At 38.8% G+C, this 24,051-nt stretch overlaps 1 protein-coding gene across 2 annotated transcripts in view; it reads right to left on the reverse strand.

Moving 5' to 3' along the window:
• LOC127632359 (intermediate filament family orphan 2-like) overlaps positions 1-24,051 on the reverse strand; it is a 47,739-nt gene that overhangs the window by 14,278 nt on the left and 9,410 nt on the right. The window contains exons 2-5 of one of the 2 annotated variants that reach the window (XM_052110906.1): positions 10,251-10,311; positions 7,770-7,865; positions 3,881-3,940; positions 1,500-1,670 (exon numbers count right to left, since the gene is read on the reverse strand). In XM_052110906.1, the coding sequence (XP_051966866.1) occupies positions 1,500-1,670; positions 3,881-3,940; positions 7,770-7,865; positions 10,251-10,311 (388 nt within the window). The remainder of the gene's footprint in view (positions 1-1,499; positions 1,671-3,880; positions 3,941-7,769; positions 7,866-10,250; positions 10,312-24,051) is intronic. The other variant, XM_052110907.1, reaches the window with a different exon arrangement.

Below are 24,051 nucleotides of genomic sequence, written 5' to 3' on the forward strand. Positions count from 1 at the left end.
ATTTTCAAAATCAAAATGCCTAAACCAAGAATTTCTGCAACATCCACCAAATTTGGCACAGATCTTAAGACTGTTCTGACTCTGCGGCCAGAGACTATTTAGCAGAGATGGGCCACATCTACTTAAATGAATGGGAGAAATTGGAACACCCAACCAAAAAGCTAAAGAAAGATTTTAAGTATGTTTTTGATCGTAATATTGACCAACAATTTTTGAGATTTCAGTGTTCCCCCATTAAAGTAGATAGGAGCTGCACTGGCATGACTGGAAATAGCCTCCCGTGAGTGTTCCAAAATGGCCGACAGTGGACTGACTTATGGTTTTCCCGTAGCCGACAATCAAAAATCCACAAAGTCCCATAAACTAACTTTGACAGAATGTGCCAACAGGATGCTCGTGAATTCCAACTGCAACTGTAAAAAAAATCTGTAACCTTCAAAACTGGTTTAAAAATTCAGAAAAGAATTTGTCAAACCAACATCAAAGTTTGTCTTGAGTTGAAAATCTTTAAATATCTAGTTTTAGTTAGCTTTCTTTGGTCACAATTTAGTGAACATAGGGGTGAATTTTTAGTTATTTTGCTATTTTGGTTTGAGCTGATGTCACCATTTGGCCATGTCCCCGGGTGCTGTCCACTGACTTTTAAAATAAAATAAAAAACTGGAAATTTATTGAAAATAAAATATATATTTTTTTAATCTATTGCTAATCAAAATGTTTCAAACTAAACATGTTTTCTTTGCATTATTTTGGAGTAAAACAACAGTCTTAGTAATGGATTTGGTGAGTTCTGTGATGTTTTGTGGGTTTTAGTTCCTTTATCTCACTCTTAAACATTCCATTTTGTTTGATAAATCAACAGAAATAATTATGATAATTTCAGAATTTCAAAAGATGGTTGACAAAATATAAAAATTAGTTTGCTAACTGTCAATCCCTCTCCGAGCAATGGCTACATTTAACTCTTTATTTCCATCATGTAAATTTTCTTGCCATTGTGTAAAAAATAATCAAGCTATAGTTCCAGGGGGGCCTGGGTAGCTCATCAAGTAAAGACGCTGACTACCACACCTGGAGTTGCAAGTTCGAATCCAGGGCGTGCTGAGTGACTCCAGTCAGGCTTCCTAAGCAACCAATTTGCGCAGTTGCTAGGATGGGTAGAGTCACGTTTTGCTAACCTCCTCGAGGTCTCTAAGGTAATGTACTCAACCAGCCACGTGATAAGATGCATGGACTGACGGTCTCAGACGTGGAGGCAACTGAGATTCGTTCTCCGCCGCCCAGATTGAGGTGAGTCACTACAGGACTTGGAGCGCATTGGCAATTGGGCATTCCAAATTAGGGAGAAAAGTTTTAGTTCCAGACCAGATCATATTTCTGAAAGTCTTTTATAGAAATAATTTAATTTACAACACAAATGTTAGCGAGTTCAGAAGATATTGAATAACAGGAATGACCTGTGTATGTACTGTATGTGTGCTTTTATGTGTGGTACGCACTCTGTCTGCTGGCGCTCTGGACGGACTGACGTTGAACATCTTGGACATGTCTTCTGAGTTCCGCTGCTGAGCTACGTCACACAGTTTGGCTGTGATGTCAATCCTCCTGCAGATGTCCATGTCTACCTTCATGGCTTTCTCCTGAATCTTAGAGTCCAGGTCGGACATTTGCTAAACAAATATTCAAACCCCAATGTGAGCAAAGGAAAATAAATCAATTTCAATACAAACAATGGCTTTATGATGCCGAAATTTCAGATGTGTTTGTTTTGAAATCTCCAAGCCTAGCCTATGAAAATCAGTAGTTTAAAACAACAATAGTCACTTTCTTTTCAGTTCCATGCCTCTATAAACATTTTCATTCTCTTAAAAATAATTATTCCACACGATCATTGCAAATCAATTTAAAGAAATGTTCCTTGGCACAATACAAGTTAAGCTCTGCTGACAGCATTTGTGGCATCATTTCAGAAAACAATTTCAACTCAGCCCTCAGTGTTTTTTCCCCTTTGTACCCCTTTGTACCTCTTTGTACCTCTTTGTACCTCTTTGTTTGCCTTGTTTTCACATTGATTATTAGTTCCTCTGCCCCACCTGCCATTCTTGTTACCACCCTGATTTCCATATCTTTATATTGTGAATCTTGTGATGTTTCCTTACTTCATGCTCTCTGGGTGTGTGGTTGGGTCGGTCGGTCTGTCCATCCGACCCATTTTACCATTCAGTTACTGGCTTCTGATTGTTTTTGGTTTGTCAGTGCTTTCTGTATTTCTCCCCTATTCTTCATTTTGCCTTTGTCAAGTTGTTTTCTTGTTTTGCCAGCATTGGCTGTTTGCCTGAGCATTTTTTAGCTTTTTTTTTGGTCCAGCTTTTGTGTTTTTGATCCAGTTTTCAGATTTTTTTAAATATAGTTTTAAAGTTGATTTGTTGAAAATGTTGAATCGGTTGAGTTGATAATGACTAACCTTAAATTTGGTTCTGTTTGCACTACCTGAACGAAACCCAGCAGACAGTTACTCCAAACCATGGGTCTTTTTCTGCACCCAGGAGTCTGTCTCCAAAGACTTGTCCTTGGCTACCAGGCTGCGTTATTGCCATCAGGGCTATCGTCCTTTTGGGTGTATACCCTTTCACTCCTTAATGGGACCCTGGGGCTAGTTTTTTGTGAAGCCAGCCTCATAAAACTTTTTCTTGTTGGAATCGATGAGCCCTTTGATTGGGATGTGCTGGGTGGCCAGAATAACAAGAAACTCCAACACCCCCACCACCACAACACCCACCTCTGCTGCTGCTGCCCCTGAAATGCCCGTCTCAGTTGCCCTGGTTCTGGATGATCTCTTTTTAGCAGCCTCTGCTACGGTGATCCGTCCATCAGGAGGAAAGCGGGAGAAAAGATTGCCTGCTAAGCCTTGATGTTGAGCTGCAGCTTTCCCTGAGACGACCTCTGCCACAGCTCCGCTAAATGAGCCCGCCCTCGGTGCTGCATATCCCCTGGAAGCACCCGCCCTCGGCACTGCAGCTCTCCTAGAGATGCCTGCCCTTCCCTGCTCAGGAGCCACTCTTACCACCCCGGTGTGGCCCAACCTCATCTCTGCTCTGGAACCGCTTGACCCTCTTCCCGCTATTATAATGTAATATTTCAGCTAATATCATTACCATGTAAAGCCGGTAAACCAAGTAAATTTTGCATGACCCATTCATCCAACAGAATTTCCACAACATCAAAAAAACATTCAAATTATAAACTTTTAAGGAAGAATCATGTGTTTCCAAAGACACAAGCTTCACATTTATATTTTTAAACCATTGAAATACATTGCCCTGTTTACTTCTATTGTAAGAAATGTATTACTGTAACTGCAATACTTGCTAAAAAAAACACTGAGGGAAGAGTCAAACTTGTTTTCTAAGGTAATCAACATTTCAGAGATGCTGCCGATAGTGTGTTGAACCCGAAATGTTCCTTTTATTCATTTCATGCAGAGCATCAATTATAATCTGCATACAAACACACTACCAGATCTGCCATAAATCAATGTCATAGCACACAGATAAGACTAACAAGTTAGTCTTGTGGTAAATCCACAGGCACGCAACAAAATTTAGCAGTTAATTTTGCCTAAAGGACATATGGGAAACAATTGTTCTGACTCATTTGCTTAATATTAAAAGAGGAGGCCAGCACTGAACCCTGAGGTGGCTGATGCAACACCCCTCCATACCAAGATGTCTTGAAGAATGTGCATATTTAGTCTTAAAAAAAAGAAGGAAATTAAGAGCCAAACGATCCAAAAAATGAATCAAAGCAATTGCTTTCGTTTATTAATTGCAGTAAACTCAACAATGAGGTTTTATAGATCATGTCTTGCATTCTCTCTTACTTTCAGGTTCAGGAATTTCCTCCGATTCTCTACATCTCTAGAATGGTGCCTCTTGCTACCCTTTATGATAAATAGCAATTTCTACATCAGTTGACAATATTGAGAGACATTTATAGCTCCAAAAACAAAGTCTCCATCTGAGTGACTAGCTAACAGGTGAGGAATCCAAAGGCAATGAATTGTGAGAACATTTTTAATCGTAAATCTAGACGACATCTGGATAAACCGTTTATTCATTCCTCACTGTCGAAGGTGTGTATGTGTAAGATCATGACTAATGAGACCAAATACAGAAGTCTCAGTGTTTGTGATTTTCTCTGGCTTGTGTTCCAGCTAAAGGGAAAAACAGCCAAATCGAGTCGTTTAAAATTGTTTCTAACAAAAAGTATTTAATTAACTGATAAAGATCTGGTTGAAAAACTCAGATCCTTATCAGATGTAGTAAAAACATCAACCATATGACATACTATTTGGACTTAGTAATTAGGGATACACTATTTGTTGGTGATTTTATGGTATTCGTAGCGTTTTTATAAAAAAAGAAGAAGAAAAAAAGCACAGCACACCCGATAGATTATCAGCAGGTGCGTAGTGAAAAACAGTGAAGAAAACAAGAAAAAAGTCTTGCCCACTGCTGCTGCTGCTTGTGAACAGGATACAAATTAACAACAAATGTAAATAACGTAAATAACAAACGTATTTATAAATTGGATCAAATTCGCAAGCAGCAGTAACATGCGAGACGATTATTTTGTGCTTGTTTTTAGTTTTTGAAAATTCAGTTATCCAAAACAGTATCCAAATATTTCAAATGTACTAAACAGTTAGACATCTTTTATATTGTACAGCCATGGCCAAAAGTATTGGCAGTGACATACATTTTCAAAATTTTCTGCTTCAGTTGTTGTGGTGTTGATTCACATTGTTTCTAGATAATTATGCAGAGTGATCAGATTAATTTTAAATAATTGCAAAAAGCTTCATTGGCCAAAAAAATGAACTTTATCACAAAAACCAAAATTTCACCTTTTTTTGGTCCTGGCACAAAATGACAACATCATTTCATTAATCATATCAGCAGCACCTGGGAAAGTGTGAACAAGTACTAGTCAGGTGAAATCACTATATCATTCTGATTGGATTATAAGAGCAGACTGATTGCTATTAAAGGAGGGAAGAAGTGCTTCCAATCATTGTGTTCTTGTTCGCAATGTTTACCTCTAAAAAAGACATGCAGCCATCAACACTTTGCATCAAAATGGCCTCACATGCAAGGAAATTGCTGCAAAGAATATTGCAACTGAAAGAACCATTTACCGGATCATCAAGAACTTCAAGGAGAGAGGTTCAACTGCAGTGAAGAAGGCTTCAGGACGTCTAGTAGCTGCCAGGACTGTCTCCTCCTGAGGAGTCTGCTACGGAATCGTGTCACAACCAGTGCAGAGCTTGCTCAATACTGGCAGCAGGTTGGTGTGAGTGCATCTGCACGGACAGTGAGCCGAAGTCTTTTGGACAATGGCCTGGTGTCAAGAAGGGCATCAAAGAAGCCACTTCTCTCCAAGAAAAACATCAAGGACAGACTGAAATTCTGCAGGAAGTACAAGGATTGGACAGCAGAAGACTGGTGCAAAGATATTTTCTCTGATGAAGCCCCCTTCTGACTGTTTGGGACATATGGAAAATCGATAGTACAGAGAAGAAAAGCTGAACGCTACCATGAGTCCTGTGTCGTGCCAACAGTGAAGTATCATGAGACCATCCATGTGTGGCGTTGCTTTTCATCCAAGGGAGTGGACTCTCTCACAATTCTGCCCAAAAACACTGCCATAAATAAAGAATGGCATCAAAACATCCTGCAAGAGCAACTTCTCCCAACGATCCAGGAGCAATTTGGTGATGATCTGTGCATTTTCCAGCATGATGGAGCACCATGTTACAAGTGAAGGGTGAGGGTCGAAATCCCTTGTCTCTTCAGATATATCAATACATATATATATATCCTTTTATATCAATATCTATCTATATTCTGTTGCTTAACTTCTTTAATAAAATGATGAATTAACTATATGCATGATCACATAATCAATTTTATTTTTCTTATGCATAACTGAAATATACGCTGAATCATATGTGTGTTAAGAGTTAATTTTTGATTTCATGCACATTCCTTGAAGCCTCTCTCTCTGTTCTGCACGGAGGCTGACTTGAAGGTCGTCTTGGGAATAAGCTTGAGATGAGACACCAGGGAGAATGTTAAACATATGTTCCAGATGTATTCTGTGGTTGATTTTTACCTGTCCATGACTAATTATATGATTTAAAATCCTATGTGATAGCACTTGAATAAGTAGAAGTGTAAATTTTCTCTTATTATTTCTTTCCTCTCCTTTGCCTGAGGGGTGAATATTTCTTATCTCACTGTTTTGGTTAAAATGACCTGATAAATGTGTGCTCTGGTTCCCTTGTGCGCAGAGAAACACTGTCGTTCGTCAGTGTTTCGTGTGTGCGTATTGACCTTCTACCCAGGTTTTGAACCCAGGGAGACACAGCAGGCAGACTCGAAGACGCCCGAGACCATCTGCGAGGTCACTTCAGATGTAAATCTCGGGCCTGGACGACAATTGCACTGATTAATGTTGATGTGCTACAGCTATCTATATGTTGTGACTTTATGCTCTGTTAGCCAATCAGGAGTGAAATAATAGAATGTACTCCTTGCAAATGGTATAATTGATGTAAGATTTTGTGTAATGTATGAGTTAGCTTTCGATCTCCTCGTGAGACTTTGCCTCTGGCTCTACCAATTTCACTGCAAACTATTCTTCAGTAAATTTTGGATTCTTTGATTGAACTTCTTGACTCCTGGTTTTTCTTTCTCCTTATCTGATCCGGGTCATAACTGTTATACCCCTAACACAAGGTAAGAGTGATAATGAAGTGGCTCGGAGATCATTATATTGAAATTTTGGATCCGTGGCCAGGCAACTCCCCGGATCTTAATCCCATAGAGAACCTGTGGTCAATCCTCAAAAGGCGAGTGGACAAACAGAATCCCACAAATTGTGATCAACTCCAAGCACTAATAAGGCAAGAATGGATCGCCATCAGTCAGGATTTGGCCCAGAAGCTGATATCCAGCATGCCAGAGTGAATTGCAGAGGTTATGAAGAACAAGGGTCAACATTGTAAATAATGACTCCTTGCATATATTGAATGTTTTTGCCCAAAAAAAGCCTTTAAAACTTATGAAATGCTTATCATTGTTTTCCAGTATTTCATAGAAACATGTGAAAACATTATCTACAAACTCTGAAGCAGCAAACTTTGCAAAACACAAAATTGATGTCACTGCCAATACTTTTGGCCACGGCTGTACATTAAAATATTTTGATGCTTGATTTCACTTGCAGCTTGCAGCACTTTTCATTCAGTCATTTCATTATGTGATTTTTAGTATGCATTTTAGGATGTATGTATTTGGTCATCATATTGGTTAACATAAAAGTTCAAACTGAAATTATCGATTATTATCTAGGATAACATTTCTATAAATTCCATCTCTTATTGTAGTAATCTTTTAGAAGTGTAAATATTCATCTCCTCAATTTGTATTTATAATACAAATAATTGTTAATCATGAAAAAATATCAAATTTACCAAAATATAAATAATACAAATACAATTTTGGAAGATAATCAGTAATGTGGGCAGATTTCTAGTTAAAATTGTTTCTGAAAACACATTTCTGTCTGTTTATCTGCAATACAAACAAGACCAATATATAATTGAAATATATGAACTTAAAAACTTTACATTTATTCAATTCAATTATAAATGCATAACACAAAAATGTAGACACTTTTTAAGATAAATACAAGAAAATACTCACATCACTCATAAGACTCTTGAAGACCACCAGTTCAGCTTTCAATCTTTCAACCTTCTCATTTAACTCGTCCTGAACCGTTTCAGACTCCTGAACGTTCTAAATACACAAACACACATGCAAACAACATAGTATGACATTAAACAGTCTGTATGTGATGATGCTTTAATTATAGTCTGTCTGCCTGTCTTCTGCCTGCCTGTCTGTCTGTCTGTCTGTCTGTCTGAAAAAAAAAACAAATCTAATCCCCACAGAGGTGATAGTGAAGGCTGGAGAGGAAATCCATACTGCTCTGGGCAGAATTTAAACAGCAGGCTCTGATCGGAGCATGTTAGCACTCTCTGGGGAAGCTTCTCTCCTCTGTGGTTTTGCTGACCCATAATCCAACCCAAACACAGATGCAGACATTTATTGATTTCTCGCTGTGTCAGCACTGGACAGTAGAGTGGCTCTTTACACCTGCAGCAGATTTCAGGGGCAGATTTAAGACTTTAGGTGGATTTTTGGATCTGAAATGGTTTATTACACGGTTCTCTGGAATGCTTTGATTCTGATTGGTCAATTGCAGAATTCTACAGTAAAACAAAAATTAAAAATTTTCCCAGGGAACCGATTTTCCGCATAACTGCTGGTTTCATGTGCCTCATTTCACTCCATGGCCTCTGTCTTCTCTCATAATAAAATTACTTTAACTCAAAGCAATATTTAATGTCCTTTTATTAATTTATTTTGTAAGTAGTCATGAATTAAGTGGGATAATATATAGTAAAGGCGGTCATTATCACAAAATAAATTCTCATTGAATTACTAAAATATTGCAATATTATTTTGCGATAACGACTGGCTGCCTATACATTATCCCTTACATACAGTAAGGCGCATGCTGATGCTCTCTGGGAAATGGAAACTCTTGCTATTTTGCTCTAGTATAAAAACTCAGGTCAGTTATGATGTTATGTTTAAACACTTCAGTGCTTAAATACATCCCATTTAAAGCCCTGACCTAGATGGTTGAGACAGCACACAGTAGTTTATGTTTGCTCTGATCATTTGTGTGGTAAGTGACTCATCATATATTTTAGCTAAGCTAAAGCTTATGTGTACTCCTGCACTTTAGAGAGATCATAACATGGATAGACTCATGATATTCTGCTTTCTAGATATGGCTTGGTTTCCTCCTTCGATGTAAGTATTACTGGTCCTTCTCGACCTGCTCCAAGAGGGATCTGAACCGGCATCAGCCGGCATGGGAGGTGCTAACATGGAGGCTAAAGGCTACAGCCCCTAGTATGATCAATGACAAAAGTGATACACATTTCCTCAACAAGCCACATACATTGACACTGAAATGCTTATTCAGTTTTTAGCATCTTATTCTGCCCTGAATTAACTACATAATTTACATAAAGAAGTCATAAATGTACAGTAGCAAAAACAGCCTTGTTTAATTCTAAGGTTCGAAGAGAGGGTGAAAATGGTCAGGAAAAACTAAAATAAGCAGCCTGATTGCATGAAAATGCCGTGACTGTGGTGACATATTTTGCAAAGTGATATTACATGGTTCATTATATGGATTGCAGCAGTTCCAAGGTTAAATGTCCACTGTGTGGTGCTAAAAGCGAGTTATATTTTTAGGTTAATTCCCCTTTAAGTTTTAAATCAACAAAACCTACCTCCCTACACTAGAACTTAAACCTAACCCTAACCGATTGTGTCTGAAAAAGCCAATGGGACATAAAAAAACGCAATTGCTGAAGCGACCACGTCAATTTTGTGCTGCTTCTATGACACTTTCAGCTCACGTTTCGACTCATGTCTCACGACTCGTAGCACGGCCCTTTGCATCACAAGTGTAACGCTCTATCAGTTGAGCAATCATGCAATTTGATCGCATTTGAACACACTTGTAAATATAGTTGGTTATATATATATATATATATATATATATATATATATATATATATAATGCAAATGTAATATGTATTGCCTTACAAGTCATGCACTGTCATAACATTGGTGTGTAGTCAGCCCCAATTGGGAAGGATTAAAAGGGTACCCGGATTAGGCACCGCACGCCACTGTGTCATAAGATAAGGCAAGTTAGTGTTTATGAACTGACAATGTGCCATTTCGTGAGTTGTGTGAAAGCAAATAAAAGTAATTGTTGTTGTAGCGCCTCTAGCGTCACCAGAAAACTGCTGCAATACATACAAAGAGCCACATATAAATAATTTTGTTAACATTTAGGTATGGTAATGTGATTCTATGAGACCAGGTTGAAATTATGACTTCAGGGGACTCAAATATAATGCTAGAGTTGAATATTGTGCCTTTAACTGCATATGGACAGTATTCTGCAATATGAGCATGAGCTTAAGAGTTAGCTACAAGGTTACAAAGTGAGAATCATAGATCATAGAAATGCCAAAACTAATTATCTTCACAGTGGGAAAGTCTAGACGGCTCTTGTGCAGGTGGGCTCACCTCCTGCAGCGTCTGGACCATCAACTCCATTTGTTCTCTCCTCGAAAGCTCCTCCTCCCATCTGTAACACACACAACACATCTTTCATGAAGATTACTGTGTGTTAGGGGTGGTATGACCAAAATCTTATATGATGAGTCATTTTTAATAACGGTAATAGTATATATCACAACATTTAAATTTAGTAATAGTATAGATCACAACATTTTATTTAAAAATTTTACATAAAAAATGGTCTACATATTAAATGACATGTGGTAATGCTGCTATTTGGATAACCCAGTGAATTAAACAACTTTAAAAATGAAAGGTACTTCATCTCATTTGATTATGTCAGCTCTTTTAATTTGGAGCTTGAAGAACGGAAACCAAACGATGTGATTATTCATAACAAATTAATGATAAGTTTGGCAGATCATTGCAAACACAGCTGCACATTATGTAACGCTTTAGTTAAAACCAATCTGGTCTCATAGAATCACGTTACTACACCTACATTCTTGCAAAAGGATTTTTATGTGGCTCATATTGCAGCAGTTTCCTGGCAAAATGAACACTAGAGGCGCTACAACAATTCGTGTAAGAAACGACATAATGTCATTTTTCAAAAATATAGACATAGTCATGTAATTTTAATTCAATTAAATATTTTTCTAGTATTTTAGTCTTGTTTTCAAGTAATACACATCTTTAAAACAAAATACATTTACTTGAGAAAAATAATGACATAAGAAATAAAGTCATACAAACTTAGTGAATTTATGCTTAAAACAGAAATGGGGTAATAAACTTAATTCAAAGGGAAAACAAGTTAATTTTTCTTACCCTATTGGCAAATAATTCTTGTTTTCCTTAAACACTTGAACCCTGATTATGCATAAATGATTATGATATGATATCAATGCAGTAGCAAAATCTATATGGGTTGACATCCACTGTAACACATTAGACCTATATACGGTATGTTGGGATAGGTACATATATGAACACATACAGTGCATAACAGCACATCATCTCTTCAATTTGAAACTCAAATTGATCTGTTTGATCAGAAATACTCTGATAAACCATTGAGATCTGTTCTGCTGGCGGCTGTGTTCTGTGTGCCCACCCTGACATGTCTGGGACAGGGCAGCGCTGTAATCTAATTCCACACTCAAACTAACAGCTAGAAACCAACAGAAGGGTTCAACTGGGTCTCAGTAATGATAGTCATGTTATTGATTCTGTATTGATGTGAATGGATATGGCAGCCAACACTGAATTTTAAATCAGTTCATTCCTTGCAGACGATTAAATATTGGATCAATCTGCCTTGTCTTTTACATACTGAGAAATTAATCACTTAAATGTTGATCACCCTGATCTTAAAGATAATATGTTCTTTATAATCTGAAATAGCACACTTAGTAAATAAGCACACTTAGTAAAGGCAAACCTTTTTCTATATCACTAAGAATCCTTTTACAAGTTCAAACCTAGAAATTATGAATAAAACGAGGATTACACTTCTATTTTTAAAATCGATTTGTTTTTCCATTGAGGCTCAAAAGTATTTCTAAAGCAGACACAATTTAGATTAAAACATCAAATCATGTTATTATGTGGTCTCTCCATTTGGTTTATGGTCAATGGTAAAGTAAAATAGAGTCCGAATCAATAACCACAACTTCTTAAAGAATCATAAAGCACTGAAACCATTAGTTAGATACGCTGCTCTGCTTTTGTCCGGAAAATATGACTGACAGCTGTAAAGAGGCAGTTAATCATGGTTGTAAACATAAATGTTGAATGAGTACAAACGCTTCAGGGTGTCTTTCAAAGGAGCTGTAGATCAAATTTTGTCTGAGGCATCACTCCCTGTTGCTACATCAACCTCTGAGATCACCACCAAAATAGTGCATTGAGCATATCAATCCTTCTATCGCATTTTCAGCATCCTGTGAGTGGTAATGGCTCCGGGCTGGCATCACTGTTACCACAGTGAGGTACACAGTTAACATCTCTCCGTGTGGAATGAGAAGCTATAGTGTGCTGAATGGACAACATGTCTATAAAGGACACGGACTGATCTGATGTCAGCATACTAATTACACTGCTTGTGTTCACTTTATTATCTCAAGTGACTGAACTGAAAAACTGATCTATCTATCAACTCTATAAATCTATCTAACTGACACAGGTACTCTAACTAACTAACTAACTAACAAACCCACCCACCAGCCTACCAGCCTACCAACCAACTAAGTAACTAACAAACCCACACACCAACCAACCAACCAACAAACCAACCCACCCACCAGCCTACCAACCTACCAACCAACCAACCAACCAACTAACTAACTAACAAACTCACCCACCAGACTACCAACCAACCAACCAACTAACTAACTAACTAACTAACTAACTAACTCACCCACCAGACTACCAACCTACCAACCAACCAACCAACTAACTAACTAACTAACTAACTAACTAACTAACCTAACCCACCAGCCTACCAACCTACCAACCAACCAACTAACTAACTAACTAACAAACTCACCCACCAGACTACCAACCTACCAACCAACTAACTAACTAATTAACCCACCCACCAGCCTACCAACCTACCAACCAACCAACCAACCAACTAACTAACTAACTAACTAACTAACTAACAAACCCACCCACCAGCCTACCAACCAACCAACTAACTAACTAACTAACTAACTAACCCACCCACCAGCCTACCAACCTACCAACCAACTAACTAACTAACCCACCCACCAGCCTACCAACCAACCAACTAACTAACTAACCAACTAACTAACTAACTAACTAACAAACAAATTCACCCACCAGACTACCAAACTACCAACCAACCAACCAACTAACTAACTAACTAACTAACTAACTAACTAACTCACCCACCAGCCTACCAACCTACCAAACAACCAACCAACTAACTAACAAACCCACCCACCAGACTACCAACCTACCAAACAACCAACCAACTAACTAACTAACAAACCCACCCACCAGACTACCAACCTACCAACCAACCAACCAACTAACTAACTAACAAACCCACCCACCAGACTACCAACCTACCAACCAACCAACTAACTAACTAACAAACCCACCCACCAGACTACCAACCTACCAACCAACCAACCAACCAACCAACTAACTAACTAACTAACTAACTAACTAACTAACTAACTAACTAACTAACTAACTAACTAACTAACTAACTATTTCTATAATCAAATAATCCCTTAATCTGCGTTTCAGTAAAATACATGATGCAGCTCGTGTCAAGTGGCTGCTCACTGAATTCTCTCTGTCTGACTGGAGCATGGGAGACTTTTGCTGTAATCATGGTGACTGAACACTGTTCCTGATGTGCTGGCGTGTATCGCATTGCTGCTGCAGAGCTCTGCAGGTCAGGGCAGTTTATCAGCTGCATCACTTCCTCTGCAGACACAGCCAATCACAGCAAGCAAATCAAAAGCACATCACTTCCTGCTGGAATACAGGGTCGCGTTATCACTGATGCAGAGGACAGAAGGACACAATGTGATGTTATGTTATTAATCTAACATCTGAAGAAATAAACCATTATGCAACAGTTAATTCCATCTACTAATCTGGTTGGGCAAGTGGCATTTCAAAAGTGCTAATATTTTTATCATCAATGGAATGTTTTGCTGTTTGTATGACATAGAATACTTTTGGGACTATTTTGGTTGGTAGAGCAATAATAAACAAAATACAATATATGCTCATAATATGTCTGAAATGTCATTTTCTCTATATTTTTGTTTAAAGAGGAACAATCAGACAACATCAATAACACAATGACCCACATTTGTCTCCCTAGCATATTTTGAAGAATGATTTTAGAGAACAATCTTGCAAACACTGAATTACTCTTATCTGGTCAGTAGGCAATGACAACAAACCATGAACCAGAAACAAGGCCATGACAGAGGTTCTAAACCCAACTTATAAGGACAGCTGGGCTAGTTTGAGAGATGTTTATAGATGCCGAGTAGCCTTACAAGGACAGACAGCAACAGATGAGAATCATGGTGAGATAAAGACATTGCACAGATGTCTGGCTATTGGTGACCGCATGCCCTAAAAAATAGCCCCTTTATTCACAACACAAGTGATTCACTGTGACAACAACAAAAAAAATAGTGCTGGGCATTTTGAAGAATACAGGCTGCAGCAGACTTCATATGAAATCGAAAAACGGATGGGTGTGTGGTCATTTAGTACAAAATCTCATGTTTTTCAGTTTATTTCGGTGGTTCGTAACAGCTCTTAAGGGTGAACTTTCAGGAAAACTTCTTATCGGCTGCTAAACACCTTCTTACTGACAATGGTCCATGTGATTGGTAGGTGTGACCTGAAGCTCAACCTACTTTGAGGCCGACAGCCAATTCCCTTTCAGTCAGCTAAGACCAGTCAACATGAACACACCGGTGAGTTATTAGAGAGCTGGTGCAAACTTACCTACATCAGTATGATCGTTCGCATGGAGACATTTTCAAAGGACATGTCATGTGATTTTTTTGTTTTGTTTAATTTGTCTACAACATGAATCAAATCTACTCAAATACTCTTAATAGTACATTCACTCTGTTGTTTGATATGCTACTTTAACTCGCGTGCCATCTGCAGTCGAAAGCCATTCACATATCTGTCTGAATTCTACCCATTAACACTCTTTTAAACACCCATCTTTGCAGTAATATTTGAAAATAAAAAAATAGAGTGTCATCATAAATTACAATAATAGAGTGTAATCGGTGCATATTAAGGTAGCGTATATCATGTCCGAGAATTAGATCCATGAATGCAAAATGTAAACATTGCAAATTACACATTCTCTCCTGCATATAAATTACTTTATATCATCATTGAGTAGTTAAAACAGCTTTTAATCGTGTGTATTCTACTCATAGAATGAGACATGAAGTCATTGATAGCACATTTTACTATCATATTAGTTGATGTTTTACATGCAGTCTTGAGTGTCCTCATATTTAAATGCTCCACTAAACGCCTCCCCCAGCGGTGTGGCAGATGTCTGGATGTTTGCAAACAGTATGTCGTCGCTCAGCTGTTTCGAACTTCTCAGTGTGCTGGGGCCATAAGAGGGCTTAGTTACATTAGACAAAAGGAAAAGTCATTTCAGAGGCAGAGCAAGTTACATTTTGATAATATTTTTTTATTAAAAAAAACAATAAATTGTGCACAATAAGACCACAAATGTGCAATAGGTAAGGAAATAATATTACTAAACCTTTCTGAAATTTGACACTTTAATTAAGAAATTATAAGTGTATTTATTAAGCTTCCTCGTGTGGACTGTTGGCTGCCACACAATATAGGTTTTATTATCATTGTGGGGACATTTGGTCCCTGCATTGTAGGCAAAATCCAACCCACACTCACGTTGTGATTTATCGCTAATACTCTTTCCCTGGCATGTTCACTGGCTCCCATTTCAAAGTCACCGACTTCTTCACCAAGCAAGTTTATGGCATGTCGTGAGCAAATATTGCACACTGATACATTGGGCTCTAGAAGAGAGAGAAGCTCCATTTCATTTACACACTCACACATCTTTAAATGAGAATCACAAACCAACATTCTACCCTGCTCTCTATTGCTATGTTTGGAAAAGCACACTACTACACATCCTATATATACTATTTCTGCAGTTTATTGAATGTATCCTGCAAAATTTGTATCAATGTAGATTTTTACAGACATATTATTCTGTTTCACATACTATATTTTTTTATTTTACAAAGATCATGGCAATTTACGGTATTTGGGTTGCTATGTAGTTGCTAAGGTGCTCTGGGTGGTTGCTAGGGTGTAGCTAGGGCACTCTGGATGGCTGCTAACTGTCAGGAGTCAAAAGACTCCCCAAGTCTCTATAAGTCTCTATATTCTGGTATCTGGCTCAGGTCCCTTCTTATGTTTTTTTTTATTTTTTGCTTGTTATATTGTCTGCCAGTAACAATCATAAGTCTGATTGCTTAGAAAAGTAACAGCATGCCTCTCCTCAACAAGCCTCATGATTTGAGTTTGTAGCACAAATGCCAAAGTTGAATCCTTCCTTAGCATCAAGGGTTTGTACAAATCCGTAACACTAAATATGAGCAATAATAAGAGTGATGCTTGTCTTAACAGGCGCCACTAATTATTACATATGTGCTGCTATTAAAACAACATTGTAAGTGTTGTATGTGCAGATAGAGGCACAAATCATAAACCTAAAGAACTCTTTGGCTGCACTGAACAAATGATTCACATGTTCCTATGAAATTATAGTTATATGAAGGCAATACAATTTGCAGGAGATAAGTTCAACAGACCAGGGACAGTACAGTAGATTAATTTGCACTTCTACCAAACCCAATCCAGTAGCCACTTGATGTGATATTTGTTCTGCATAATCTATTCCCCAAAGAAAGCATGCAACACAAACATGTCTTGATGGAAACTACAGTTAAAGACACCATGAAATGGTTTTGTGAACCAAGGAGGTCTATAAAACCTGGTGAAAGCAACCTGTTAGCATTTCCATTCATCACAAAACTCCCATTGCAATTTCATTGGGTCTTTAATATTAGTATAATAATATGCCACATTAGCATGCATGGTTATTATCATTAATGTGAGTCCGACTCCGAACAGAATAAATACATGACTCAACTGATGGCCATGAGGCCTCTCTTCTTCCTGGTGCAATAGACCACATGTCGCAAATACATTGCTTTAAATAGAGTGAGTGAAAATATCCCACGACTCGAAATGAGCTCTGAGCATATCAGTAACATCTGACTGTAGGGCACAAAGAGGACCACCCAGGGTCTACACGGACCCTTGGAAATGGCCACAAGAAAATATGGGTTAAAGGAATGTTAGTAAGATATAAAAAGACAAGCACATCATGGGTTCTGGTGCCAAGGAAACTAAAAAGTTTATGTTCACTCCAAGACCCATGTTCTGGTCCCAATGTGATTTGGAGATTGCATTTTTGCTCTTAAATTAAATTTTTACACACCACTGATGGTTAAGATTTAGGGTTGGGTTTGACTTAGGGGGTATCGTTAATAAAATATTCCTCTTCCATTCCATTCCATTTGGAGTTGCAGTTTTGCTCTAAACTTACATTTTTACTCCACTGATGGTAAGGTTTAGGGTTTGGGGTTTTGGTTCAACATGATCATACAAGAAGTCAGCATGCTGTTTCCGAAAGTTCTGGTACCCTAGGATCGGCAACGATTATGCTGACTCACTGACATGAGACATTTCCCACCAGACATTTATCGATTTCAGTGTGTTTACCTTCCCATGTGCGTCAGAAGCGTGAGAGACCCGGGTTCATGTCCATGTTGAATCTAGGAAGTAATTGTGTTTGCTTAATCGGTGACAAGCTTGAATCGGAGGTTGCACTTCCCCCCTAACAACACATCTTTACTCCACTAATGGTTAGGTTTAGGTTTGGGGTTTGAGATGAGGGGTTTAGTCCATAAAATGTGCATTTCTCTTCACTGTATTACATCCTGTACAGCTGAAAGGAACTCATTTCACAACTAGCTTTTGACGACCTCTCCTGGACATAAATGGAGCTCACACTTGCCTATACGCCCTACAACACTTACCGCTTTGGCCACTGGGGGCAGTGTTTTAAATTTCAGTAAGCATATACCAAATTTGAATGAAGAAAAAATGTACTTTTTCAGATTTCCCTTTGAGATCAGGCTGTTGGGTTAGGGGATATTGTTAAAGGAATATTCCGGGTTCAATACAAGTTAAGCTCAATCGGCAGCATTTGTGGCATAATTTTGATTACCACAAAAATTAATTTGGTCTCAAGGTTACAGTGAGGCACTTACAATAGGAGTGAATCTGGCAAATTTTTGGGAGGGTTTAAAGGCAGAAAATTTAAGCTTATAATTTTATAAAAGCACTTAAATGAATTCTTCTGGTAAAACTCATTGTGGCAGGGCGGAGGGCGGGGCTTGGTCATGATCCTACACACCCGGTCCCGTACTAGGCTAATTAAGCCAGGGATAAAGGTCAACACCTGCGCCCCTGGCAGCGGCACTGACCGCTCCAGGCGGTCGGCTAGGAGCCCCTTCTCCCCTCGCGGTCGGCGGCCATCGTCCTCTTTCAGGCGGCTGGGCTCCTCGTCCCCCGGCAGATGGGGTGGACGGTAGTGGCGAGAACTCTACTACGGCGTATCCCTCCTCGATCTCTCTCTCCCGCAGGATCCTCTGCAGTCGACCGTTATCCCTCACGGTGGCTTAATTAGCCTAATACGGGACCAGGTGTGTAGGATCACGACCCGGCCCCGCCCTCCGCCCTGCCACACTCATGTACTATTTTAGCTGTAAAGTTGTTTAAATTGTCATTTACAGTCATTTTAGATTTTACAGTTTGTTGATATTACATCATCATGGCAAAAAAGTTTTAAATTGTCTACAACTTTACACAGAAAAGGTTAGTAAACAATTGTATTATGCTAAAATCCTTTTACATGTATTTTGTTTATGTCTTGTGGCTATACCTTTGAAACAGTGAATATTATTAAACTTTCCTAAATTGGCCCCATTCAATTCCATTGAAAATGCCTGAATGGGACCCATATATTTGCATTTTTAATTTTTTTTAAATGAGGGGCAAGTCAAAATAAATTTTTGTAGTAACCAACATTATGCCACAAATGCTGTAGGTTGAGCTTAACCTGTTTTGAACCCAGAATATTCCTTAAATAGCATTGATATGTATCGTTAAAGCAATCCTGTTGATTTAATAACAAAATGTACAACTAAAACTACAACTCACTTTTGGCGCCACCCAATGGGAATTTAGCTCAACAGCACAATTTTGTTAAGACAGATTTCAGCACCCACTGAATTAGGCTAAACATGCAACGTAATGCAAAAATGTCATGAGACAACTCTGGAGCAATGTAGAAATATTTATTGTCGCATAAGGGATACTGTTTTCCCAAAAATGTATTTTTAAATAATAAGCATTATATAGTGCATACTGCGAGATATATATTAAACTAGTAGTATGCAATTCCAAACAGAGCCTTTGATAAATTCTTTCTGCTACTAGGAAAAATCCCTGTCATGATTTAATGCTCAAACTGTGTCTTAACTGCAGCTCCATGTTTTATTATGCAAAATACTCAAAAACAACAACAACAAAAAAACATCTATAAATACGACAATATGTTCAATATACACTTAACAGAAAAAGATATAAGAGCAAGAAAGATACAATGGTGCCAGCTAGAAGACGCTACACAGTCTCAACTCAATTTTCACAATCTCCGTCCAAAACACAGGGTGTGATTTTACAACAACCAGACATGATGAACAAGTCCAGAAGGGATTTGAAGGCACACGTGTGGATTTAGTTATTAATGGCACCGTAATGAAACAGCCATAACCCAGGTATGTTTAAAACAGGTGTGGACATTTAATACAACACCTGGAAAATTGAGTAACTGGGGAAGAGGTTTATCTGTTCCAGTGGTACTCAACTAGTGGGACACCACCAACAAATGGGTCACAGGTCTGTTCTGATCGTAACAGTAAACGGCAATCTAATCAATGTAAGATAACACAATTATCCATATAATCAAATACTTTCAGCACAGCATAATAAATATGCTTATACATGTTTTAAAGAGATGACAAAACGCTTCCAACATCTTTTGTTGTTGACGTCAAACGGCCAATTAAACTCTACGGTATTTTGGCACACTTTCATCTGTCACTTGGTAGAAGCCACATAAATTGATGCCAGCTTGGACAAGCAAAACCAATTTAAAATCGAATCCTGATTCAATGTGACGATGATGACAGTCAATGGAAAGATCCGGATTAAGTGCAGTTACTGCTAATCCAACTTTCCGCCTGCCTCCAATAGACTCGCTGGACCCAGCATATTCAGCAATGTGCCTGCATCCACTGTTAAACAAACTCATTATCTCATCATTTAGCTGCCTGGCAAACAAATCCCTCAGGCTAACGGTCATGTTCCTCATCTAAATCCAAGAGAGCGCTCACGCCCAACAGGAGTATGTGCCTGCCCAAAATACACCTCAGTGCCTTGAACATAAACAAGGTGTGGCAAGGTGTAACCACAAAATACTTTGCATGTTAAGTCTTATCTTAATTGTTTTAATAGCTTGTTATTGCAGCCAAAATCAGTTCATTCGTTCCTCTGCGATAACTTGCATTGCTAATGCTTTGGGCTATATGAATAATTGCGAAACCACTATTTACAATAGGTAGAATCCACATATGAAGAGTTTGAAACTTATACTTTGGTTGTGCTGGATAATAAAACTTGTTAAGAGTTATCCAAATGCCATGTGAAATAACTTCTGCTGAAACAAACACAGAAGATGTGAAATGGTTTGTTTTGTTAGCATTAGCAATAGTCAAACTGCAACATGACTTTATCCTTTTGGTGACCTGCATTTTCTCAATTCTGCAGTTTCTTATTTGTGCCAAAAAATTAACATCAGGCCTGAACTAACAGTGCTAATTACGAATTCTCTTTACAGGAGAAATTGAGTTGTACTGTATAAGGTCGATCTGTAAATCACCCAGAAATTTTTAAAAGGGCTTAAAAACAAAGCAACAAAGTGGGGTCTGGAAAGACCTGTTCATAACATTAATACATTTCAATGTTAGATTTTAATCCGTTAATTAAACTTGTCATTATTTTCACACCTTCATGTTGTTTCAACCCTGTATGTTGTTGAGGATAAGTTAATAATGATTAAACTGTCTCTTTAAGGACAATTTTGCTACTTTGTTTGAGTTGTCACTCAATGTCCTGAAGCAAAACCAGTTGAAACCCACAGCCATTGACTGGCCATAAATCTCAAGACACAACAGGTCATGGGTGAAACATGCCCTGTGTCACCATGGTGATGCCCAGAGTGGACATGTGCCAGATTGGCAGAGATCAGTGAGAGTGAATCCAACCCTAGATGTCATCCACACCCCCATTCCATCCACATGAGAGAGACACACAGAACTATCTATGAAATACTGTCTTTCAAGCATTAATGCTCTTTTTATCTGCCCAGCCATCCCAGAAACATAACAAAATTCCATATTGTCCACACATACCCAGCACTTTTGGAAAGACGTAGGGACGGACGGATGGACAGATGGACAGACGAACCAGCTGAATGACCGACTCAATATCTCAATATACATATCAATAAACACCAATATTTCTCATTACATGGCAAAATTGTTCTGCAATACTTTATATACTGTAGTCATAACATCCCTCAGGAAAAGATGCTTGCTGCATTCTGCTAATTACAGCTTGAATTTGTAACACACAGGGCTTTTGCATTGATCCACAGCAGAGATGCTAAATTCAGCTGTGACTTAATTATTAATGCAAGTGAAAGTGTCCCGCAGGTGTGCCGAGAAACTGATGGTGGTGTTTAGTTTATCTTGATTGTAGGGTGATCTTGCAACTGCATTTGTGTGAAAAGAGCAATGTCCCGCATTACAGGAAGATTCCATTAAATTATTTGATTAATGCGATTTTCTTTCCTGTATTGACATAATTCATATTGAAACAGGGATCAGGGGCAGGACAAGAGCTTAACCTTTTTTTTTAAATAGCCCATAGACTTTAGTACGGAGAACCTTAGAGGACAGAGAGGGGATTTATTTTGTGAAATAGTTTTGCTTTCTCTCACAATTTTTGTGATTTTCCTTGCAATTATTTTGGGTTCCATTGCAATAGCTTTGTCCATCTCTTATGAAAAGATACCATGATTTTACTACATTAACTATATTTAAACCTTTATATGTGTAGTAAAACCATTGTAATAATACAGGAAACCACAACTATGGTAATAAAAATCATAATAGTTCTGCCAAAAAACAGGGCTACTACGATGTTTTTTTGCCACCCAGGTCCTCCAAACCTACCCACATTACGTGGTCAACTCCCAGGCCACCTGAGCCTGTCCTTGCCCTGAAGTCAGCTCCCAAGCCTCCTGAACCTATCCTTGCCCTGTGGCCAGCTCCCAGACCTCCTGAACCGGTCCTTGCCCCATGGCCATCTCCTAGGCCACCAAAACCGGCCTCTGTCCTGTGGCCACGTCCCAGGCCTCCTGACCCGGCCCCTGACCTGTGGCCTCCTCCCAGGCCCCCTGACCCAGTCCCTGTCCTGTGGCCTCCTCCCAGGGCCCCTGACCCTGTTCCTGACCTGTGGCCTCCTCCCAGGCCTCCTGACCCGGCCCCTGTCCTGTGGCCTCCCCCCAGGACTTCCTGACTGCCCTCTGTGCCACCTTGGACTTCCTGCCTGCCCTCTGTGCCCCCTTGGACTTCCTGCCTGCCCTTTGTGCCCCCTTGGACTTCCTGCCTGCCCTGTGTGCCCCCCTGAACTTCCTGCCTGCTCTCGTGCCCCCCCTGGTCTGCCCGTCTGCTCCTGGTGTTTTTTTTTTTTTTTCTTTGTGTTTCTTTTATTTCGGATCGTCTGGGATCCGATCCTTAGAGGGGGGGCTATGTTATGTATGACCTTGTCTTGTTTTACCATTGCCCCTTTGTTTTCCATTTTTGTCCCTTTTGTTATTTCATAGTTTTCACTTTTGTCCCTTTTGTAGCTCCACAGTCTTCTTGTTAGCGTTCGTGTTTTCTGTCCTTGTTTTCACCTGTCCTCATTAGTTTGCCATTTGCTTCTGTTTGTCATCTCGTTATCTTGTTTTGAGTTCTGTTTGTTCATTGGCCCCTTTGTCCCTTGTTCATGTATTTATACCCCGGTTTTTGGTTCAGTCCTTGTCTATCGTTTAATGTTTGTGAGTGTAGTTAGCCTGGTCTGTGTTCCCTGCCCGAGTTCTCTATTCATGTTTATTTCCCCACTGAGGGTTTTCCTTTGTGTTTTGTTAATAATAAAGAAAGCTGCATTTGGATCCTCAACCTTCGTCTGCCTTCATTGTCGGCAATTCATGACATTAGTAACAGGCTATGACTATTTGATCTTCAAAGAAACTGCTGCATCACACATTTCTCTGCTTAATTGCCCGTTGTAGATGTGGCATTCTGTGAACGAAGACCTGCTCAGCATGCACAGCTAATTCAGAAAAAAGGTAAACATTATTAGAGGTAAAAAAGTACTTTTATTATTTATAGTCTTCACTTAATTATTGTTAGATATGATGCATTAATACAGATTTGATGCTGCTGTGTTTTAACTGAGAAACAGATCTGTAATTAAAATGATACTTAACTGTTAATTCACTGTATGCTTGTTTTGATGCATGCTATGTTCTCCACACAGAAAAAAAATGTAATTGCTTATTTTTGCTAATTTTGGTGAGGCAAGTTGCTTATTTTGGGCTTATTTTTCCAGACCAGGTTGCTTAGATCTGGCAACACTGCAATTGGAATTTGACCCGCCCCTTAGTGCAGAGTACTGTCCTTTTCAAAAGGACGTTATTACATTTTATTTTGTACTAACCTGTAACCATTTGGAATGGAGGCTGTAGAACAGTTTTTGCTCAGAAAAGGGTTAAGGTCATTAAGATATTCTTATTACATATTTATGGTTACTGTAGACAACTGTAGCTACTGTAGTAAATTGCGTAAAACTTTTGCGAGGGAACCAAAACAAATATTCAAAGGGAATGCAAAATGTATTTTGAGGGAACACAACACTTCTTGTGGGAGAACTCAAACTTATTCTGAGGGAACGCAAAACTTTTTGTGGAGGAACTCAAGTTGAGGGG

The sequence above is a fragment of the Xyrauchen texanus genome, chromosome 39, assembly GCF_025860055.1.
Source record: "Xyrauchen texanus isolate HMW12.3.18 chromosome 39, RBS_HiC_50CHRs, whole genome shotgun sequence".
NCBI classification, from domain to species: domain Eukaryota; kingdom Metazoa; phylum Chordata; class Actinopteri; order Cypriniformes; family Catostomidae; genus Xyrauchen; species Xyrauchen texanus.